Source organism: Ptychodera flava, chromosome 12 (genome assembly GCF_041260155.1).
Source record: "Ptychodera flava strain L36383 chromosome 12, AS_Pfla_20210202, whole genome shotgun sequence".
Lineage (NCBI taxonomy): Eukaryota > Metazoa > Hemichordata > Enteropneusta > Ptychoderidae > Ptychodera > Ptychodera flava.
Window position 1 is genome coordinate 24,793,963 of NC_091939.1, and position 21,295 is coordinate 24,815,257.

Genomic DNA, 21,295 nt, shown 5'->3' on the forward strand with positions numbered 1-21,295 from the left:
ACTGGCAACAGAATTTTGTTGGGTTAAAATCTTATTTCGTCAAGAAATTTACTGGCAGTTTTGAGGTCTATGTCACGCCCATGCACCTAGCGAAGTGCACGATCATATATGGCTTTGCCTATTTCCTGTAATGTCAACAACAGGCAGACAAAACCTGAGAGAAGAGGAGTCAGTCTAGGATAGAGGCAGGGAATCGAGAAAAAAACAGCATAAGAAAACACCGGCCCTTTTATTTGCAACTTTTATTTCATGGACTCTGTGGCAATTTACAGAATAACTTTACATCAAAGTTCGCATTAAAGAGGAAAAAAATTGCCCAAGTATTACAGCACAGATGACCCCCTCCTTATGAGTCTAATACACAGTTAGATATAATTGCTGACTAATGGTGAAGAGCATAATGCACAAAACTGGCCTAGAAAAATTTTAATCACTGGTCTGTTGTTAGCAAATGCCCAGCTTTTAATGAATGTATAATGATTTGGCTTTTAATGAATGCAGATAATTTGGCTTAATATGGAGAACAAACAAAATAAAGAGGTCTTCCTCATTGAATTTTAAATTTGAGAACTATTTCACACATCTGATGGTTTTATTAACACAAGTATTATTGTAATTCATGGTGTAACCCAAGGATCAACAGGATCAGGAATTTGTAAGAGATTCTGATTTTGGGGAGATGATGCCATGCAATGGTATCAAATATAATTGACAAACGCTGTGGCTGCAAACAGAAAGGCTATTAAAATTCATGCACATGACAAAAGGTAAGACATGCCAATTATTTGAAGCACTCATATGGCTGAATTTCATCATGTGATGGAATTACAGTTCATCGGTTCCTTTGACCTAACATTTCATTTTGAAGAGTCTGTGGAAAGGGACTGAATTTGAGAAATTTGAATATGGCACAAAATTTTAGATATTTATTGAAAAAAAAAGGGGGAAAAGCTGACAAGTCAAGCCAGTGAGTCTTTTAAATTTCTGATTAAAAAATTTCATTGTTGAGCACACAAACTTCTGGAATTTTTATACAGCTTGGAAAATGTCAGGGAAAGGATACACAAATATTTTCATTTGACATTGTGTAGCTTTTCCATATCAATCAAAAAGAAACAATGTGTGATTTATGGAATGGCCATGAACATGTTCATATACTCGGTGATGCAAACGACTTTGGGCATTTTGTAAAGCATCACTCTATGACTTAAAATCTTTGAGAGTGAGCGTAGGGTTAATTGTTGTGATGAAAATGGTCCCGTCACAACTCATTAGCAGCCATATTTATTTTACCCTTTCAACCTTGACCCCCCAAATGACCTAAGACCTCATGTGGGGTATTACCCCTGAACAGGAATGAAAAGGACTAGGCATATAGGCACGACAGAGCGTGACCAGATGAATTACAAAATCAAGTTCAGTTTGTCTGCAAACACTGTATTTTGTCGCAAATGTTATTTATGAACACTATTTTCCTACGAGAAATACTGACAAAAAAATGTTTTAAAAAAACATTCTACATTCTGTGATATATGTACAAGAAGCTGCCCTATCCTCTCATTTGGATCCCCTCGTAAAATTCACACACTGTTGAACTCTGTATCCCGCTTGTCTTTTTAGCACCATATATAGAGAAGAGAGAATATATACCTACATTCCAAGGTGACAAAATTACACAAAATGGTGAAAATATAATTCCTTTCTTTGTTTTCAACTCTTGAAGAAGCTAACTACGAGCTCGGTGGCTAGTTCAAACTTGACAAAATACAACATTGTGGAAAGAATTAGGTTCCTTCAAACACATAACATGGAAATTCAATATTTGACTACACTATACTACGTGACAAAACTGATTTCTATACTCTACGGTATAAGATACAAATTTGCAAGATATCGCTATGCAAGGCATACACCATTGCTTTTCACATGAAATAAATATACAGAACCACTTCATAGAATCCTTAAGTGATAATCCATTACTCTAACTTTTCAAAATCAAGACACCATATTGGTGGTAAACATCAACTCGTAAAAAAATCAAATCAAATTTTAATCGAGTGGTAATTTTTCTATAGGGGTATAAGGAACATCAACCGTATGAATATACTGAATACATAATGTGAAAAGATCTTTACAAGAGATTTGGTCAGAAGTACAACTCATATCATTTCAGCTGCAAGGAATTAAGCGGTCTGTTTTGAATGCCAAAAGCATTTTTTTATTGGCTTCCATGTTCAGGAAATTCTAAGACAGAAATATTTCAAAATGCTTTCTTCACGTTTTTGGAATGACAAAAGTGTTACCTCCATGCTTGCTTAAATCTTCAAAGAAGGCGTCTTTTCACGATGCTACATCTGCTAAGCATGGACTAATGTTTCGACTACAACGCTAATCCAAACTGTCTGCATCCCCCGACAACAGATTAAATTTGTGGGGGAAAAAGTAGGTTTTAACACTCATGATTGGCTTGTATCTATCTGGTTAGATATTTTCATCCAATCAGCAGTCTTAAAACATTTACATGACATTTGAAGCCACACTCGACAGTTTTCATGTGTCAGTCATATCAAAGTCCTCAAAAACCACAATCTGCCACTTTTCAATATATTTTTTCTTGAAAATCTTTTCGAAAATATACCTTCAACAATCTTTCCCTCTTATAAAAGTTAATATGAAGGTTGAATGAAAAGGTACAATTGTTATAATCTTGGTCCTTATTTGGAAAAAAACACAGCACATGGAAGTGTAAGGTACAAATGATTTGTTGGAAAAAAAATTTGTACACTTTATCATCAATGCATGTGGTAGACTGGAAATCTGCCACGCGAGGGCTCTCCTCAACTGTAAAGAGTGCCCTCTCTGGCAACAAACTTTCCATTCTTTGCCCAGGGAAAGTGTCAATGTTAAAGTATCTGAAAATGATATGTTCAATACGTCAACTGTAATTGCACTGTCATGGTGTGGTTTACCTATGGTATCGCTTGTTGTATAAGTCTGGCCTTTCTCAAAACTGACCAATCCCATGGACTGTATCGTCTGCACATGGAAACATTCAAGTATATGCATAAATATTTATTGTTTCTGCGCTGCCAAGACATTTGTACAGATAACAACCCTTTTAAAAGTACTCAAGTGAGTCTAAATGCACCTGTTGGCATGAAACATTGGGGATAGTTACAGAAGTCACCAGCCCTTGTATACGGTAAATAAACTGCCCTGTACACACCATAACAGAACAGCCAATCAGCTGGGACTTTCGAAAGAAACCACGCTGGAACATCTAGTGCACTGGGGTCCACAGTTGCTTGTGAACTGATACATGACGGCTGCTATATGGTATGCATACTTTTCTAGTGCATACGTACCACACAGCAGCCATCGTGTATCAGTTCACAAGCAACTGTGGCTGGGTCCTCTGAAAACAAGACGAAAACATGAACCACGTCTAATCAAGAAACCAGATTCAAAACCTAGTGCTACACGTACTTGCAAGTATAATCAACCATGTACATGAACTTCACAAAGACTGGATGCAGTAATTCTATAAATCATTCCAAAATGCACACAAGTACTACCTGCCCTCAGGACAATAAAGATTTCAGCTGGATTTATGTCACGGTTGGAAATAACTGGAGGACTATCTTTCTGTATATGATTTTGTCTAATACTTACAATATGATTTTAGTAACTACTTTCGATGTTAGTAAATTATTTGCTGATTAACACTGTGTTTATATCTGATCTATTTGCCCAATAGCCTTCATTGTTGAAAAGGTGATATCAAAATGTTTTTGTTTTTATACTTTGTTATTCATGTTTGTTGTATTTACTTGATAGTAGTTAAATTGTGAAGAATTTTCGTCCGTGCTGTCGTGTGTCGATGACATTGCTCTGCTAATGGACAGGTGTCACGGTGCGTCTCTCAACGGCACAGATATAGATACAAATTCTACAGTATAGATGTGCAGATGTCTAGTGGGCGAAAACTGCTCAGAGATAAATAGATGGAATACCTATGCAATATACCGGTACATTGTGGCACGAGTCATACCGTGCAACAACGAGCAAAAAGTCATCAGTTTTTTAGACTGGATGAGAGTAGTTCTGTGTATTAGTGGAAAGATTTCCTCGCAGTGTACCAACCATGTTTGAACTTGGCGACACTTAAGCCGTAAGTGAATCGCGCATTTGGCTAGTTTAACCTTTGGACTAAACATCCCCTTTTACACACCATCTTTGGTTGCCGTGGCAACAATCAGGTGATAGCATGTTTCTTTGGGAAACTCACAACCAGTGAAAGTGAGTAACATACAGCGTTACAAACTAGTAAGCTACCGACACCCCCAGTGAACCAAACTTCAAAATAACATCAAATTGGAATAGGATGAGACAAAGATCTTGACTGAAGGTCGGTTTTTGAAAGCAATACAACATATCATTGGGTATAACCTATCTAATAAAGACTTGAACATGCCAGCAGAATGCCTTGAAAGGATATCAAAGCTCCTTGTGTACCATCCGAGAAAAATATACAAAAGTGATCCCTTGAAAGTATGTCTTACAACCTAAAAACTCCTATTCAGTTCAAATCACAGGTTTCAAAGTACTCTTAACTGATATAACTAGAGTATGAATAATGCCAATTTCTTGCCCAAAATATTTAAAAGCTCCGGTACAGGACATGAGGTTATCAGCTGAGGAATTGCAAGTCTCCCAAGCCACCGTTTGCAGACTGCAGTCTTGTGGCTTGCAAAGATTCATTATCACAAATGTTGATAAACGAGTCATATTTTGAAAGATGTTTTCTTGTACCGGTATGTTCACAAGATGCCGAAGTTACTACCCTCTTAATTTGTTGTGGCTTTCGTCAGTTTATCCCACAATGCAACACAAATTGTGCACGCAGAGATCGTGCTTCCACCACCGAGGGCGCCGTGACAATAGATCTATGATCAGACAAGGCAGAACAAGTATAGCTTCACTTTGGACGAAAATAATTCACTAATGCGTGACAGCCAAACATTGCAAGCGTGTCTTCTCTTTGTTTTCACGCCCAAACTTCCAAATGATCCAAAGGGCTGGACTGCCAGACATTTCCGTCACACAGCAAAGCACAGTCAGTAGGTAAACTGGCCACCACACAGTCTCTGAGATGAAACCACTGGTGGCTTCTGGGTAAAAAGCCTCTTTCTTAACACACAATAGTGGCACACACACACGACTGAAAATCACTGCACTTTCAGCAGACTTGATACTGACACCTTATCTAAATTCCTCTTGAATGAATAAGGAAAATGCTATTCATGGGTTGTGGGTACGTGCACTTTTCACATTTATGCAGTCTTGGAATGCTTGGGATTGAACTCGGAGTGGTGCTACTCTCATAGCATGTCTGCTTGGTTATGCTGCAGAAAAAATTCGCCTTCGGTTTTATCTCTTAATGCCCCTTGTAGGAAAAAAAAACACTTAAAAACAATTATATCACTTTTTTGGTATCTATTAATTGTACTCATTACTAATTGTACTCATCAGTTCGGTTTTTTTTTTCCAGCTGAGCAACATCCGAACATTTTGTTAACATTATCATCTGTGTTTATCATTTTTTTTGTTCGATTTGCGACGAGGCAATTGAGAAAGGCACACGGACACGTTAATGGCAGTAAGCGATGGATCAGATTCTATCAACATTGCAGCATGACTGTGGCTCGGCAGGTCTCCAAGCAAAGGATTTCAATCAGCAAACACTTTCATCAGCTTGCATAGGCACTGCAGAGAGGTGGCTCCTAACAGAGACTGCACGGCGCATGCATCGTTGACATGCAAAAAAATGTCAGTATATCCATGGCAACTAAGTTTATCTCTCATTGTCATCACAGGAAGGTTGCCCTGGATGTACTGAATCCTGCAGAATAGCTGATAGTTTCTCTTGACAACAAAGCGCATTCTTAAAATAGTGAGAAGTGACTGATGAGCAGAATTTCAAACCCTTGAAACAGAAAGCCTTTCAGCAAAGAGAAGCATAACACGCAAAAAAAACGAGACAAATTATCAAGCATCTCATCTGATCATGGCACCGTGTGTTGACCATATGCTGATAGAAAATCTGATCCATCTTATTTCAGTGATTTAAAAAAAAATTATCTTTTAGATCTGATAGTAATATTCACCACATAAACTGCAGATCATTTACATTCAGAAATACTACTGCAGCTAAGGCACACATACAACAAAATATTCAACCGTCTTACGCTTTTTAAACTTGGATGCAGCAGTACTGTATGTATGTATGTATGTATGTTATTTCATTCATGTTTGTCACAGCAGAGGCTGATTACGTGGGGTGACAACCCGTGTTCTGGTCATGTGACTATCTGGTGCTTTTTCTCCAAATTCCACACGTATTCAGCCCAAGAAAAATATCTTGAAGAATGTAAAATCATGGACGTCTTTGAAAAGAACTTGGACAGAGGGTTGATTTTTGAGGTGCAAGAATACTGGTACACAGTGCTGTGTTGAATGGATGATGGGGGCTGTGATGTAACCAGCGAAATGTGGAACTATTGTTGTCTGCTATGATAGTCCAGATTTCTAGCACAGTCTTTGACATGTTGTCACTGTAAGCATTTCTTTACCATCCAGGCTGATATGCTACCTGTTTTTAAAGTAGAATGCATCTTGGGGCAGTGTTTTTCAAATTTTTCAAAATGCCTTCTGGTTCGCTAATCATGTGACCTTGTTTTGAAGCCTACGAAGAAAATAAAATTTCTCGCTGTCTCATTTTTTTTTGTGTGTGAAAATCAAAAATTTAATTTTTCCCTATTGATACTGATGACAAAGGGTATAGCAGCCATTTTGAATTTCAAATATTGGTAGAGTTCTGATATACGTAGTTTGTTTCTCTAATCCTGCAATTTGTACGGTGACCCCTAAATATTAAATCTAGACGATGAGAGAGTCAAGATTAAAGTCTTCTTCTGGAAAATTTGAGCAAAAGTGTATAACCCCCTGTTCTGAGGTGCATATTACCCTAAGTGCAAATATCAGCCTGATATTACACGACACATGAAATGGTTGGGAATAACAAATTTTGTTCTGAAATTTGTTCTGTCAGAAACTTTGCAGACTTGTGGGTCAAAATATCCCCTGTGATGGTGATTTGCTTGCCTCTAGTTGCTGTCCACAATGTTGTTGAATAAAAATGAACCCCCCTTGGAGAGTGTTAGAGTGTAATACGCTTTTGTGAGATACACCTTTGGTTTTTATCCACTCAAAACAGTCACCTGACAGAACAGTCGTAGGCCGCATCCTTTCCCTGTCACTGGACAGTTTCATGGTCAGTGTAGGCTGGTAGGAGGACATTTTAAAGGGAATATCCTGTGCGGAGGGGTGTGATGGAGAGTAAGAGATCCACTAAGAAGGGAAATGTGGATGTGGAACTTTTAACCCTAAAACCTGTCTTGAAACTCTGAATGTTGAATTACTCTGAATATGAACCTTGGGCTGACCAGATACAACAGAGCCACAGAATTTGACGCTCATATTGCAAACCGCACATAACCAACCCTGCTGTGTACAAAATCTTGACCTCTGTTCATTAATATATCACTTTTTTCTTAATTAAATTAGATTTTGAGCATTTTATGATCATTGAAACAAAAAAAACACAAAAATAAGTTAGTATAATTTAAATTTGAAAAAAACCATTATATGACCAAAATGTGACTTTATAAACAGGACAGCAAATGCATCTTTCAGCCCGGCAAAGTGGCATCACATGACGTGAACCGGCAAAACGAAAGTCATAAAGGTCAGAGGATGGGGTCAACAAACTTTTCAAGTGTTCATTTTGGTCATCTAATGGGTCATCTTTGCAGTAGACGACTGTTTATAAGTCAGTGAACTTTCTAATCCTATGAAATGATTGCCGCACATTTGAAATTGATTGAAAAGAAAAAATTGCAAATGAAAATAACTGTACAAGTTCCTAAAAATTCAAAATTACAACCAAAAAAAGTATTATTTAACTTTGCTCTTAGTTGCTTGTAAATCGCGTTCAGTAGTAAGCTACATCCTTATCGTTTTGGTGTCTGACTGGGAGTTTCTCATCCGAGTCATCTGTGGAGTTGACCGAATTCATGGTGTTGATGTGCTGGGGGCCGTCGTCGTTCTCCTCTCTGATTGGCTGAAGCTGCTGACGGCTTTTCAGGATCTGGATGACGTGATCAGCATCCTCCTCTGGAACCTAGGTGATGAGGATAAAAGTGAGGGAAAAAAACTTGCTGTGACATCTGATACACAGTCTCAAAATCTTGTCTCTTTCTCTCAATAGATTAGCAACAAAATTTTGTTTCTACTGGTGAAATTTATTTTCTTCAGGCCCTCGTGAAGAGATGTCTTACGTGACAAATGAATCTCTTACAACCAAAGATGTGCAAAGCCTTGCAATATCAAGTCAACAAATGTTAGCAGGTGACCAGTTTTGGTCAAAGCTGCTTCTCATCGGCGGAAAATAAAATTCACAAGGTCCAGCAGCAGAGATATGCAAATTGCTTGGCAATCTCAGCCTCCATTTCATTTGATGTACAGTCTGAAGTATATAAATATGCATGATTGGTAATGAATCGCTATCATCAAATTTGCATAATTAACCCTTTAGCGCAAAAGTCGATTTGTGTCGCCTTTAGAAAATGTACCCCAGTCACTTTTTTCAGATTTTTGCCAAAATTTTGATAAAAAATTGTAGCCAATGAAATGTGATATCCATTTGGTCCAAAATGATTTTAAAAATTACAGAAAAATTCATAATAACTGGTAAAATGTTGCACTTAAATGTTGGTGGGAAAAATTACAGCACTCAAAGGGTTAAACAGCACTGACACACTTTTAATGAATGAATACTATCATGTCACAGTTTGAGAATGAATAGCTTCATTACTACATCCTTGGTCACTTTTGACCTGAAACATCACGATGACAAAAAAATATTTAACATGCATTATCACTAAATTGGGACTTTGCAGAAAGTCAGCGGTTGCGAGGTAACACAGCTCAGACACATCTTTGGTTACAGAGATTGCTTTGTGATTTGCTGAGGTCTGTCAACCCCACTACGGTTTGAATGATACATCTATAATTTGGAGTCTACATCTACAGAGATTCTAGCATGACCTTGTACTAGAGTACAGTCATGGTCTAATCTAGTTAGATAGTTTGTAATTCAATTACTCTACAGATAGTATTTTCCCTTTTATATATTTTTACACAGCTAGAAGTACCAGAATAGTATTTTGTGCAATATTACATGATCATTTGGATTGTAGATTGGGTGAAATACCTTATCCATCATTTCATTGCTGTAAAGTTTGAGAAAACCAAATCATGATGAACTAAATATGAAATTCCGAACTCGATAACAGAGACACAGTGAGTGGTGTAATTTTAAGAGGAGAGAAAATGTTATGAATTTTTACGATATTAGAGAAGATGAAAGCTGAAAAGTTAATTAGAGATTTTAGAGTTTGAATGGATGCATACTGGTGACCATGCTTCTGGCTCCGAATTCAAATCTTTTTTTTTTTTGGCAAAATATTTTCTTTTTGGCAAACTGATTACTTTCCAATCTTTCATTGATCTAACATTTCATTTTTAGTGCAATCGTGGAAACATGACAGGATTTTCGTTACGCAAAATGCAATTTTTGTGCAAAAAAAATTTGCGCATACACTGAAGCTATAAGCAATCAATGTGATATGCAAATTAAATTTCCCCAATGCATTGTGGGTGGCAGTTGTGGATGGAAGAATTACCGGTAATTTTGTTTTTAGGCAAGGATAGTATGCCAAAATTGAAACTATGGTCAAATCACAGCACAGCATATCTAGTCTTCTGGTGTCTTTAAGTGAGACAGTTAATACTTGAATACGGAAGAAATTTCAACAGCAGATGAAAGTTGTTTAAAAAGGCAGCGTCTTACCAAAGTATGATCTGTGAGAAATGTACTGATGTAGTATGTTGATATGTCAGTATCAGCGAGAGGCTGGGATATCTGTGCTGCAATGCCACACTCATCTGAACAAAAAGAAACAGGCGATAACAAGAACAAAGGGGAAAAAATATGTATTCTCTGTAAGGTAATGTACCCTGCTGAGTGAGTGGTATGCTCCATGTGTGTTCAAAGCAAATGCAAGCTTTGGAAGATACCATTCATGATGAGGGTAGAGTGGCATGACAAAGTGAGGGTTCTGAGTTGTTTTTTTCTGGCGTTTCTTACCAGTGTGTATCCTTTGGTATAGGTACTGATGTAATATGCAAAGTAGTTTCCCTCTGATATGGGATGTGAGTATTGAGCGACAATTCCACTCTCGTCTATTGAAATGGAGAAAATCCGTCAGATTTGCATCAGCTTTCTTCCCCTTCTTTGGTGTAGTCTGAATCGTGTGTTGGGTTCTCCTTGTGCTAAAACTGTTATGCAGTGGTGACTATTTTTTTTGCAAATGCTAACATAGAGTTACCAGCACTGAGATTGCGAGAGTGTACCCTGTTATTTTACCCTTTCACCCCTTTTTCCTCTTCAGAGGTCGACTTTACCATAGAAAACAATGGCATTGGTTCAAACCACACTGATGAAAGGGTTAAAGTCAAACTTTTGAGATTTCTCAACTCTTTTGGTCAATTTTGGAATTCTTGAAATTTCCTTGAGTCACATATTTGACAATATTTACCTGATACAAAACATCAAATTTTCTTGACACAAAGTGAAGACACTTTGGTGGATAGCATGTCATATCGGCTCAGGAGAGCACACTGATTGGACCCGATTACTGCACATGGCACTGTTCTCTGATTTGTAGTTTGATATACATACTGTATAACTTTGCAAAAAGTCTGACATAACACTGACAAGTATCACTGAGAAATTTGTAATGAATCTCATTCATGAAAAACCCTCTCTAAAATACTAACAAAGATTCATTACAAAAGGCTGATAACTGTACTAATGTCAAACAAAGGATCTAACACAGGTTTTCATTGAGCCAAAATTTGCATAAAGCGATATATTGTACTATCAATCGGACGTTACATTGATAACAATCTTTTGAGAATATATCATACAAATGAAGAAGATATGCAAGTAAACTTTCAATAAAATCATGGCAGTTATTTGGATATTAAATATTATAATATATTTTGACATTTGATGAAGACTTTAACTCTGAGGATGATTTAGTTAAGGTATTATTTTGAGAAGCTGATCAAAAATTTTTGGCGAGGTGCCAGTCTTGTTGGAACCTTACAATGTCCATTACATTGAAAGATTATGAGAATACATTCAGAGGCAATGTTGCCTACTTGAGTTGTAACTGAACCATTTTAGGATTACAAAATGTAGTTTCAAACGTTGAATAAGTATCTCAACATGCATTTCAAGGAAATGCAATTTTTTTTGTTTCTGAGGAAACATGTTGTCAAGCAGTAGATGCATTTGAAACAAATAGTTTTTATCTTTGCCAAATCAAATATTTTGCTAGTGGAGATCACCGGAAAATTTGCCATTACAGCAAAATATAAGATGTTGACTTACCAAACCCTAGTGGGGCGCCACCTATCCTGATCATTCTCCAACACTCTCCGGCTGTACTTCCAAATAAGGAGTTGGTTGGAAATCTGCCAAGAAAATGTCGATCAAGAAGTAGCTGATATCTCTTTCGGCAACAGATTGGTAATAAAAGGTATCGCTCGAACAAAAACATGATTGATGCAATGGTGTCAAAGTTCACTGAAACTTTCAACTGAAGCGGGATTTATTTTTCTTAATGATGAGTAATAACACCTTCTGCATTTGAGGAAACAATCAGAATTGATATCATATTTTATACTTCTTGTCAAATGTAAGAAGAAAGTTGATTGTTTCTATATATAGATTGTACAGATTATACAAAATGTTTCATCATATTGACGAGAAAGTCTTATGATAAACAGTGGACATTCACTGTCTGACACCACACCTGGGGGTTCAATCATGTGTCAAAGGTCAAACACTGATGTCAAGGGTCAAATCATACACACAGAGATGAACTGCAACTCTTACTTTGCCAAAGCATCAGCATCCATGACCAGTGAGATTTCCCCGTCGACAACGGAGTAGGAGAAAAATCTGTCATGTCCATCCTGGAGGGGAGATATTAAGCTGAAAAGAGAACAAAAACAAGCTTTACTTTGGCTGACATTTGATGAATGATGAAGCCACAAAAAAAAGTGCATCAAGAAGCTCTGCTTTTTGTACTCCTACGCAAAAACCGTCTTGCAGAAAGTTGGCAAGATAACACTCAAAGTCCCTCATGAGCCAGTTTGAAAGATACCCTAGAAGTGTTTGTTTTTTCAGATAATGAAATGTCACATTGTGCTATCTGGCACTTTATCTGAAGTAGGTGTGTACAGGGCCCTGGACACAGTGTAAAGTGGACAAAACTGTCACTTAAGTAGCATCTAATTCTGACACAAACGTTCTCAACCATGCAGATAATGCATAACGGCAAAGACATTACCGTAAAATTGCTAATTTACTGATTTTGTGGGATGAAATTTAGTTGCTGGCTGCTGATGTAAAAAGTATCCTTTGATGGACGAAAACTGCAATTTATGATAACATTTCTTCTTCATCGCCATCAAAGTGTATAGAAATACAGAGTATTTCAGATAAACTGGACAACAAAATACTAACATATGCAATGATATTGTCAAGGCAGGTGAATTAATTCCAAAACAATCTACATTGTACTATCATGTTGGCAAAAGTAAAATTTGGACACTGCTATACATTATAAGTTGTGTTGACAAGCTGAATAATAAACACTGCCAGGTCACTTTGAAAGAAGCTGGTAGAACAAGAATGGTGTATTTCAGAAACAGTATAGAAAACAACGGAAAATACATAAAAAGTACACAGCTAATGGAACTTTATGTACCAGTATTTTGCTGTCAGTATTCAACCTTCTGAAAATTTGATATCAAAGTTCTTCATAGCTCTTGTTCAAAGACTGGAATTAACCATGAGGGGACTGATTATGCATCTCTGAGAGCCATCATTTGGGAAAAAATCCTAAAGTCTTTCAAGAGGCACCGCATAACACAATACTACACTGGACACAGTGACATCAATGGTACACTATATCATCAGCAATAATATCGCACAACCTACTCAGCGCGTGGGAGTAACGGATTTCAGAAAATCAGGCACTTTCAATTTTTTTTTTCCTGATTATCTCTCAGGGATTACCATCGTCTGATTCAAGTACCATCCATCATGTGAATTACCATTCATTTGTCTGAATCTGCCTTATTCAGTGTGATATTTGGGCCAGATTTGTGTCTACGCATTTTATTTTCACCACAAACAAGGCAAATTTGACAAGTGGTTATCCAAAGGTAACACAGAGGGCAACATTTTGCTGTCAAAATGAGCTTTCAAAATTTCTTTTAAATATATGCCACATAAAATAGTAAAATTTACGACGTAATACATCAAATCAAAATTCTTAAATTAACCACAGCTTTGGGAACAGATGTATAACAGACAGGTTTTCACTCATGTAAAATTCAAGATGTCTGCGTGGAAAAATACAAACCAGGTTCATTTCACTTTCCTTAAAGTACTCATTTCATTTCATTTCAGGAAACAACCTGTTCACACCAACTCCCTATAAACAGGTGTCACCATTGACAATATTGGGTTGTGAACAAACTGTGGTGGTGAAAGGATTAAATGCAAGCCCATTATCAGTCTTTAAGTGACAAACCTTTGAAATAATATGTAAATAATTATGTCGGGAAATAAACACAAACCAAACTAAAACAAATTGTATAAATAAGTATAAAGTAAACTTCTTTCTGAAATTGCTGATGTAACTGATTCTGTTCATCAAACATGTCTATGTATGTTAATGGTTCAAAAATATTGAACTGAAAATTCAATTTCCAGTTGTTCTGGATTACTGTGTTATTTCACTGTTGATTTACCATATACTTCTGCATTTATTTCATTTATCTACTATCTTCACACTGCTTCATTTATTACTAATTTCATTTAATATTTACATTTCTCTCTACCTCCTACTCTTACAGTTGAGTCTGATGACAACTTATGGTCACCGAGGGTAGTATGCAAAGGTCTAGTACCCTGGTACATATTAGGCTGAGTTCGATTCTGACCCGAGTAGCGACCTTGGTAGCTTATGTTGACGTCATAGGACACTATTTAGCATGCGCAGAACTGTGACCCGGGAGATGCGAAAGGAACGACATACCCGATCGACCCTTGTAAACAAACATGGCAACAGAGTTGAAAAAAATTTGATTTTGCGTAATTATTTTGAAGATTTTGACGAAGACTTAGAACCTTGTATATTTTTTGATATCGGATAAAAACTGTCATGTTTTTAATTGATTATTTTATCAGCAAGTCAGGTCTGCATATTATTATCTATTCATCAGAGCAACATTTTGAAAACTCCGATGTGATGTAGAGGGACCGTGTTGTACTAACGTTTTGCATATTTCTTATATCGCCAGCTACACACGTAAACGATGTGCAATTTAAGAGCATAGAAAGGTACCTTTAACTAAAAAATTACGGGAAATTGGCAACAGCTTAATGCAATAACTACAGGTAATAATATTATTACTTTTATTTGCTGAAACTGACGTAAACGTTTGGCGGCCATTTTGCCGCGTTGCAACTCTACCAACCCAGCTTCCGACGAGGGAGAAGCCCGAGTAGGGTTGAAAGGTCAAATGACATAATTTGCGTCATCAGAGTAGCTACGCTGATTCGTTCGACTGCAACTCGGGTAACTCGGGTCGCTACTCGGGTTACAATCGAACTCAGCCTGAGTGTACTGCAAAACAGTGAGGGCCACTTGTACCGGTATTATTTGCCCCCTTGCATGCCGTTTTGGCTTAAAATGAGACGCACCATAAAGGTACAGACACATGGTGAGATTCAGATTCAGATTCAGATTCAGATGACTTTCCTCAAATACCCGGGGTAAATGCTTCTTTTGCTACCATCCACAAAGTGCAATTGTTCACATGGCCCAACTGAAGAACACTGGATCCACCCTTAGTTATTAAACCAATATACAATGTCCTAGGGGGTCCTCCCATAGCTTTGTGTACCAATTTGGATCCCCCAGGATTACAGTAATCTATCAGTGTGGACCCAGTACTCCTCAGTCTTGGCCGTTTGGGTTTTTCTCTCCTATCTCATCCTGTTGTATGAATATCATACACTGGCATACACTGACATACCGGAAGGGATCACTTCCATAAATTTTGAAAAGTGGAGCAGTGACACACATTTCCTTCTTGTTACCGAGACATGAAACCCAGATTAGTGAGGAAATGAAACAAGGTATTGTTTCTCATATGTCTTAAATCTTCTTCTTAAACCAAAAGATTTTGATATAGAAATCTTTCTCGGGCTATATTTTACCATTACTTATAATTCGAACCTGGTGTGTGAGGGCGTAGTATATTGACGAGTTACCTTTCAGCGTAAAACATGATTTCAAGCAGTGCACAGGCTACGTTGGGCAGTGTTTCTGGATTGAGGCTCCGAATGGAGAACCGATTCAGTGGCACGCAGAACGGATGGACGATGGGCCTCGGAGTTCCTGGAAATTGAAAGTTCAAAGAGGTCAGAGGTTAAAGGTGAACTCCAGAAAGGATCAGGTAGAGAGACGCACGGATCTTCTGCTGTTGTAAAAATTGGGAAGGAAGTTGCACTTGAAATAAAGAAATATTGCAGAGGGGATAAATGGAAATAAAATGTCAAGAAAGTTTGTTCAAATCGATGTCAACACTTTAGAATTTGCAAGATCTAAGAAACACAACAAACACGATTGAAAGTCAATGTCTGAGTTAAATACTGAGAGCTGACAGGAAATTGCTGTTGATTACGTGGAGATTTCATTTATTGATCAATTTGGTACATGTACAAAATGCTATGACAGCAGACTGACTGTGTGCTGTAGATCGCAATTCATACTAAGCCCATACACCCACACAGTCAATGGATGCTAGTTCACATTTTTTCCCATTCCCAATCTGACATTGTCTACTGTGACAGATTGGCAAAATTGAAAATATCAGGGATTAGCTTAGGCCAAAAAAAATATAAGGTTTGTTTCTGGTCATTAACATGTGGCAAAAATGATGCGGTGACATGATTTTTTTTTTCAATTTTTTTTAAATTTTTGGTGGAATTTGATACATTTTCCCCTTTTTTCCCATAGGGGCAAATGAAAAACAGGAAAAAAAGGGTTGATGCGCACATTTTGAAGTGATGCGCATGCTGACCAGAAACAAATCAAATTTTTTTTTTTGGCCTTATATATATCCATGGGTTAAACAATAGACAATTACTCTCTATGGTTCAACAAATGAGCAACCCAACTGCTTTTAACTCATCAGAACTGCCTTCTTTCCTTCACACTTTCATTACCCTTTGACCCCTGATCCCCTGACCTATGACCTCCACATCATTTAAATCCAAGCGAGGTGCATACACAGTCCCTCCATAAACAATTTGGTGGAGGGACCGTGGTGCATAGTATTAATAAAATTTCACAAGAACGAAGTGTTTGATACAAGACTTCAACAAAAATTACAGAGTAGAAATTATATGAATTTTTTACTTTTGGGTTTTTTCTTTACAGTTTGCTGTGACAGTTATAAGCATTTAGGATGTGAGTTCTTTTTAACATAAAGTTGTTCTTTTAAATTGCACGGAGAAGCAATATAGTCAGCATACTAGACCGGTGTGAAATATTTCTCGTTTAAAAATATTATTCTACCACAGTCATTAGAAATAGCTGTGAAAGTAACGTTCAATATTTCACTTCAGCTCAAAGTCAACCCTCCCTATGATGAACATCTTGCCCTTTATTGCATAACTGGGTGACAATCTCACATGGTCTCTTTATGAGTCCTCAGAGTTATTACGGGAAATATTTATGGGCTTGGAACAATAAAGATGGATATCAACTTTTATCAACAAAGATGGCTATCATTTTAACCCTGTTTGTCGTGCCGTTAAATTAAAGCAGTGCGGTGTGATTATGATGAGGCATCCCATAATATGTGAAGTGAAACAAAATTTATGGGATAGTTTATCCCATAATGGGGGTGAAAACATGGCAGCACAGGTTACATCAATTGTATGGATGATGAGATATGAGTGTATGTGTACATGACAGTTTACAGTTCCTCGGAAATACACATCCTGGTACTTTGGAAATGAACATCCTGGTACTTTGGAAATGAACATCGAAGAGAAATTAGATGAGACTGTACCAGGTAAAGCATGACCCTCGCAAATGATGCAAGATTACAACCTGAAATTGTAATATATCAAATCTGACATGACAGTTTATCAGATAAACCTATACCCAGCCTTTATCGGAGGCGACTGATTGAAAATTGTGACACATTACGTTACTTGCAGAACGTCCATTACTGACAAAACGTCCATTACTGGTAGGTATGCAGGAAAGCAACTTGAGGGGGTATTATACGGTACTCTGCATTTTATCAGAACGGATCTAAGGCACAGTCTGTTCTGTAAGGTATTACATGGCTGATTACTGGATATTACAGCTAGGGCACAAAAACTCCCCAGCCAGGGAATGAGTCGTAAAAGGACGATATATTCCCAGCGATGAAAAGTCTCATACAACAGATTGAGGGAATGTGACGAAATCTAACACATGCTGTTCACTTTTATTGCAAACCAGAAAATACTGCATAATATTAAAACACCTGTGACTGCCATAAAATAACATAATACTGTCAACTGAAAGACCTAGACAACTTTTGTAAATTCCGTTTTGGGGCGCAAGTCAGAAAAATGCATTAATTTTATATCAAAGAAACATGCAAATTCATGCAAATTACTTTATTTTTAGAAATTGATACAGAATTTTTTTTTCAGGAGAAATTTATCTTATAATTCTGGTGATCATTTGTATATATCTCATTTTGGTGAAAATATAAGTATTAGAAGATGCCTGGAACCCAAGCTCACTGTACCTCTGATCTCATTTGTGACAACATTGAAGAATCTGATGTTTTCTATTCCAGCTGTTAGTGTAAGATAATGGGGGGAAAAAAGAGAGAAAAAAATCAGAAACTAGCCATTTCAACTTGGAGCGTGTGAAACCCCAGGATTACAATTACCTTGTGACAAATTTTTGTTCTTTTTCCATACCAATTCAGGACAGTTTAAAAAAGACCTTATTGACCAATCACAGATACAGTACCTTACCATCCAGGCATTCACTTTTTAACCAATCGAAACAGCCAGCTTACGACTTGGGAGACCAATGGTACCCACTCTTACAGGTGACACCTACCTGGATCCTGTAGCTTATCTTCATCAACAGGGTGGTTGATGGGTACTGGCATGGTCTCACCATCTTTCTCCTGGAAGACTTTAAAATTCGCCGACAGACATTCTATTGCTTTCTCCATGTCATTTTCCTTGACCTGCAGTAACCATGGAAACAAAACACAGAATACCATCAATAAGATAAAGTTGCCAGTACTTTCCCTAATATGTCACTTTTTGTCAACTTTTCAAAGAATGTGGGAGAGAGAGAGAGAGAGAGAGAGAGAGAGAGAGAGAGAGAGAGAGAGAGAGAGTGACAGAGACAGAGACAGAGAGACAGAGAGAAAGAATACTCCAGTGATAATACATTTCAAAGTATGATACTATATACAGTGAAACCTGTCTAACCAAACCCTGTCTAAACCGGAAACCTGTCTATACTGAACACCTTTCCAAGTCCCCCATAGAATGCCATGTTTAAAGAACCTCTATAAACCAAACCCCTGTAAAACCAAAGTTTTCTCAATCCCTTTGGTGTTCGGTTTAGACAGGTTTCACTGTATATTAAATTTTTTTTCCATCTTTAATACACTGAGGAATTTTTGTGTAACTGGCTTGCGAACAACATAAACATATTCAATGTCCTTACATAATATATGATAAGATGGTACAATGACATCAACGTAGGAACACCAGTAATATTTTCAAATTCCCTGATGAATAATATTTATAACAAGTAACTCCGGTTTGTATGGTGGGTGGGCAGACTAAATGTCAGACAAGAGTCACAGGTTCCTAAATTGTTAAAAGTACACAGCAGGTAAAGAAAGCTATGAATCTTTCAATGCTTGCCAAATAACAATCATTTTTTTGGCTTTAGGCAGTCTAGGCGTAATGACAGCCATCTTGAACATTTGTATCACTGTCTACAGATGGATTTCTCAATATGCATTTACTCATTTTGGTGGTATTAGTGTAAGCCTACAAACTCATCTTAGTCATTTTCAAACCCTGGGGCACAACATCAGATAGTAATTACTTTGGATGTGAGATTTACTTTGAATGGGACTTACATGGTTATTATATTCTCCTACAGTGATCACTACATTCTAGGAATCTGTTTTTTATTTCTGTAATCCACATCGAGTACCGGTACAAGAATGAACTAGTATACTTAAGTGAAACTATGGATTGGACTTTAACTGAACTTTTATGTTCGTTGGATATCTCAGACTCAATGCAGTTGTTATTCACTGTGGCTGGCCAAGGACCTGCAATTCTGGATACTACCCAGGATTCCATGGGTGCATGCACTGTGTCACCTGTGTATGTTGTTGCATAGTCCAGACCTGCACAGTCTCAGCGGGTATGACCATTCATAGCTACCAAGTTCATGCATACCGGTATACTGCCAGGTACAACATGTACCAAGTCCATGTACATACATGTAACCTGTAGTTGGGAGGTGTTCAAAACGACATCACACAAAGAATTCTAGGTACTGGTAACAGTATATTATATACCCTCTATTCAGCATAGATTTTCCCATTGTCTATGTATAGATATTTCCATCATATACGCATAGATTTTTCCATCATCTATGCATAGAATTTTCTGTTGTCTATGCATAGATTTTTCCATCATCTAAGCATAGGTTTTTCCATTTTAAATCGTAATTCACGCCAAAATTTTATAAATGTATAAAAGGTAAAATAATGCCACTATGGAAAACAAATGCCATAATTACAGAAATTGAGCAAAGAAGTAACTGCATCTACTTGGCTGACAGCAGTGGGTGTCTACATTTCACCATTCTCAACAATAAAGTTTCTTGACTCATTCAGACATGAAGAGAAGACATTGGATGAGTTGAACTAATTGGATTGTTGAGCATGTTCTAAATTTGGCAAAAAAAGAGATATCAATTCTGCTGGTCTCTCCTTTCACAGCTATCATTTTTAACATCTCAAACATTTGACAATCATACTCATTTCATTTTCACCATTTGAGCATTCCGTATCTCCATCAAGAGTTTATCAAATGGCGGCATAAAATTTTGAAAAATTTCTGACAGCGCTTGCCATTTGCCATTTACTGCTACTTTCTGTGTGTGACCTTTTGAAATAGTCAGCAGTGATATCAGCTATAGCTTTCATAAACCGCTAAAATCATCCATGAAAATTATACTCCCCTCTGTGCGCTGCAATTCAATAAAATTCCTGCTTTTATGATAAAAATCCAAGCATATTCCCTACGCATTGCACTGAAATCCGATAAGTACTTAGTTTCATGATAAAGAGATAGATGCTTGCAAAATGTCTCACTCAACAAATAACTACCGGTAATATGAAGAATTATGACGTACCGAGCCATGAAACTTGACATGAAAGGAAATAAAATTTTCGTTCTGTGAGTTAACCTGTTCACCCCTAATTCCCTGTAAACAGGTCCAAGACCACCACTGATAACAATGGGTTTGGGCCGAACCATGATGGTGAAAGAGTTAAACGCCAACTTTCATACACTTATTCAATACTGAGTACGCACTTCTCTAATTTGGCAAAACCTACCGGTGAATTCAAGTTTCTATTGCCACTTCAGACAAAAAACGGGAACTCCCTTTCAGACAACTCCAGACAGCATAACTTTGTTCAGTGAAAACTTGTTTTATCCGGACTGGTCGTGTTTTAAGCCTTGGCTCAAAATTGTATAAGAAGGGTGAAAAGATCCCAGTGAAGGTGCAAGGTAGAGTTTTTCAAGATCACTCTTGAAATGACCCGTACGGAAAGCTTCAACTTACCACAAAACATGGCAGAATTACGGCTGGTTGAACATATCAATCCCTATAAACACGCTCAAAGTTCCAAATCACACATGCACTTCTGGCAATTGTTTCTATGTTCAATACCA

The 21,295-nt window shown here is 37.3% G+C and overlaps 1 protein-coding gene across 4 annotated transcripts in view; it reads right to left on the minus strand.

Moving 5' to 3' along the window:
- Positions 1-227: 227 nt before the first annotated feature.
- Positions 228-21,295, minus strand: part of LOC139145480 (cytosolic arginine sensor for mTORC1 subunit 2-like) — a 60,974-nt gene continuing 39,906 nt past the window's right edge. Inside the window, exons 4-10 of one of the 4 annotated variants that reach the window (XM_070716684.1) lie at positions 18,411-18,543; positions 18,088-18,138; positions 15,545-15,671; positions 12,089-12,187; positions 11,582-11,664; positions 9,974-10,068; positions 228-8,242 (exon numbers count right to left, since the gene is read on the minus strand). In XM_070716684.1, coding sequence (XP_070572785.1) covers positions 8,054-8,242; positions 9,974-10,068; positions 11,582-11,664; positions 12,089-12,187; positions 15,545-15,671; positions 18,088-18,138; positions 18,411-18,543 — 777 coding nt within the window. In that variant the 3' untranslated portion in view covers positions 228-8,053. Of the gene's footprint in view, positions 8,243-9,973; positions 10,069-10,270; positions 10,366-11,581; positions 11,665-12,088; positions 12,188-15,544; positions 15,672-18,087; positions 18,139-18,410; positions 18,544-21,295 lie in introns of all 4 variants that reach the window. The other 3 variants (XM_070716685.1, XM_070716686.1, XM_070716687.1) reach the window with 3 other exon arrangements.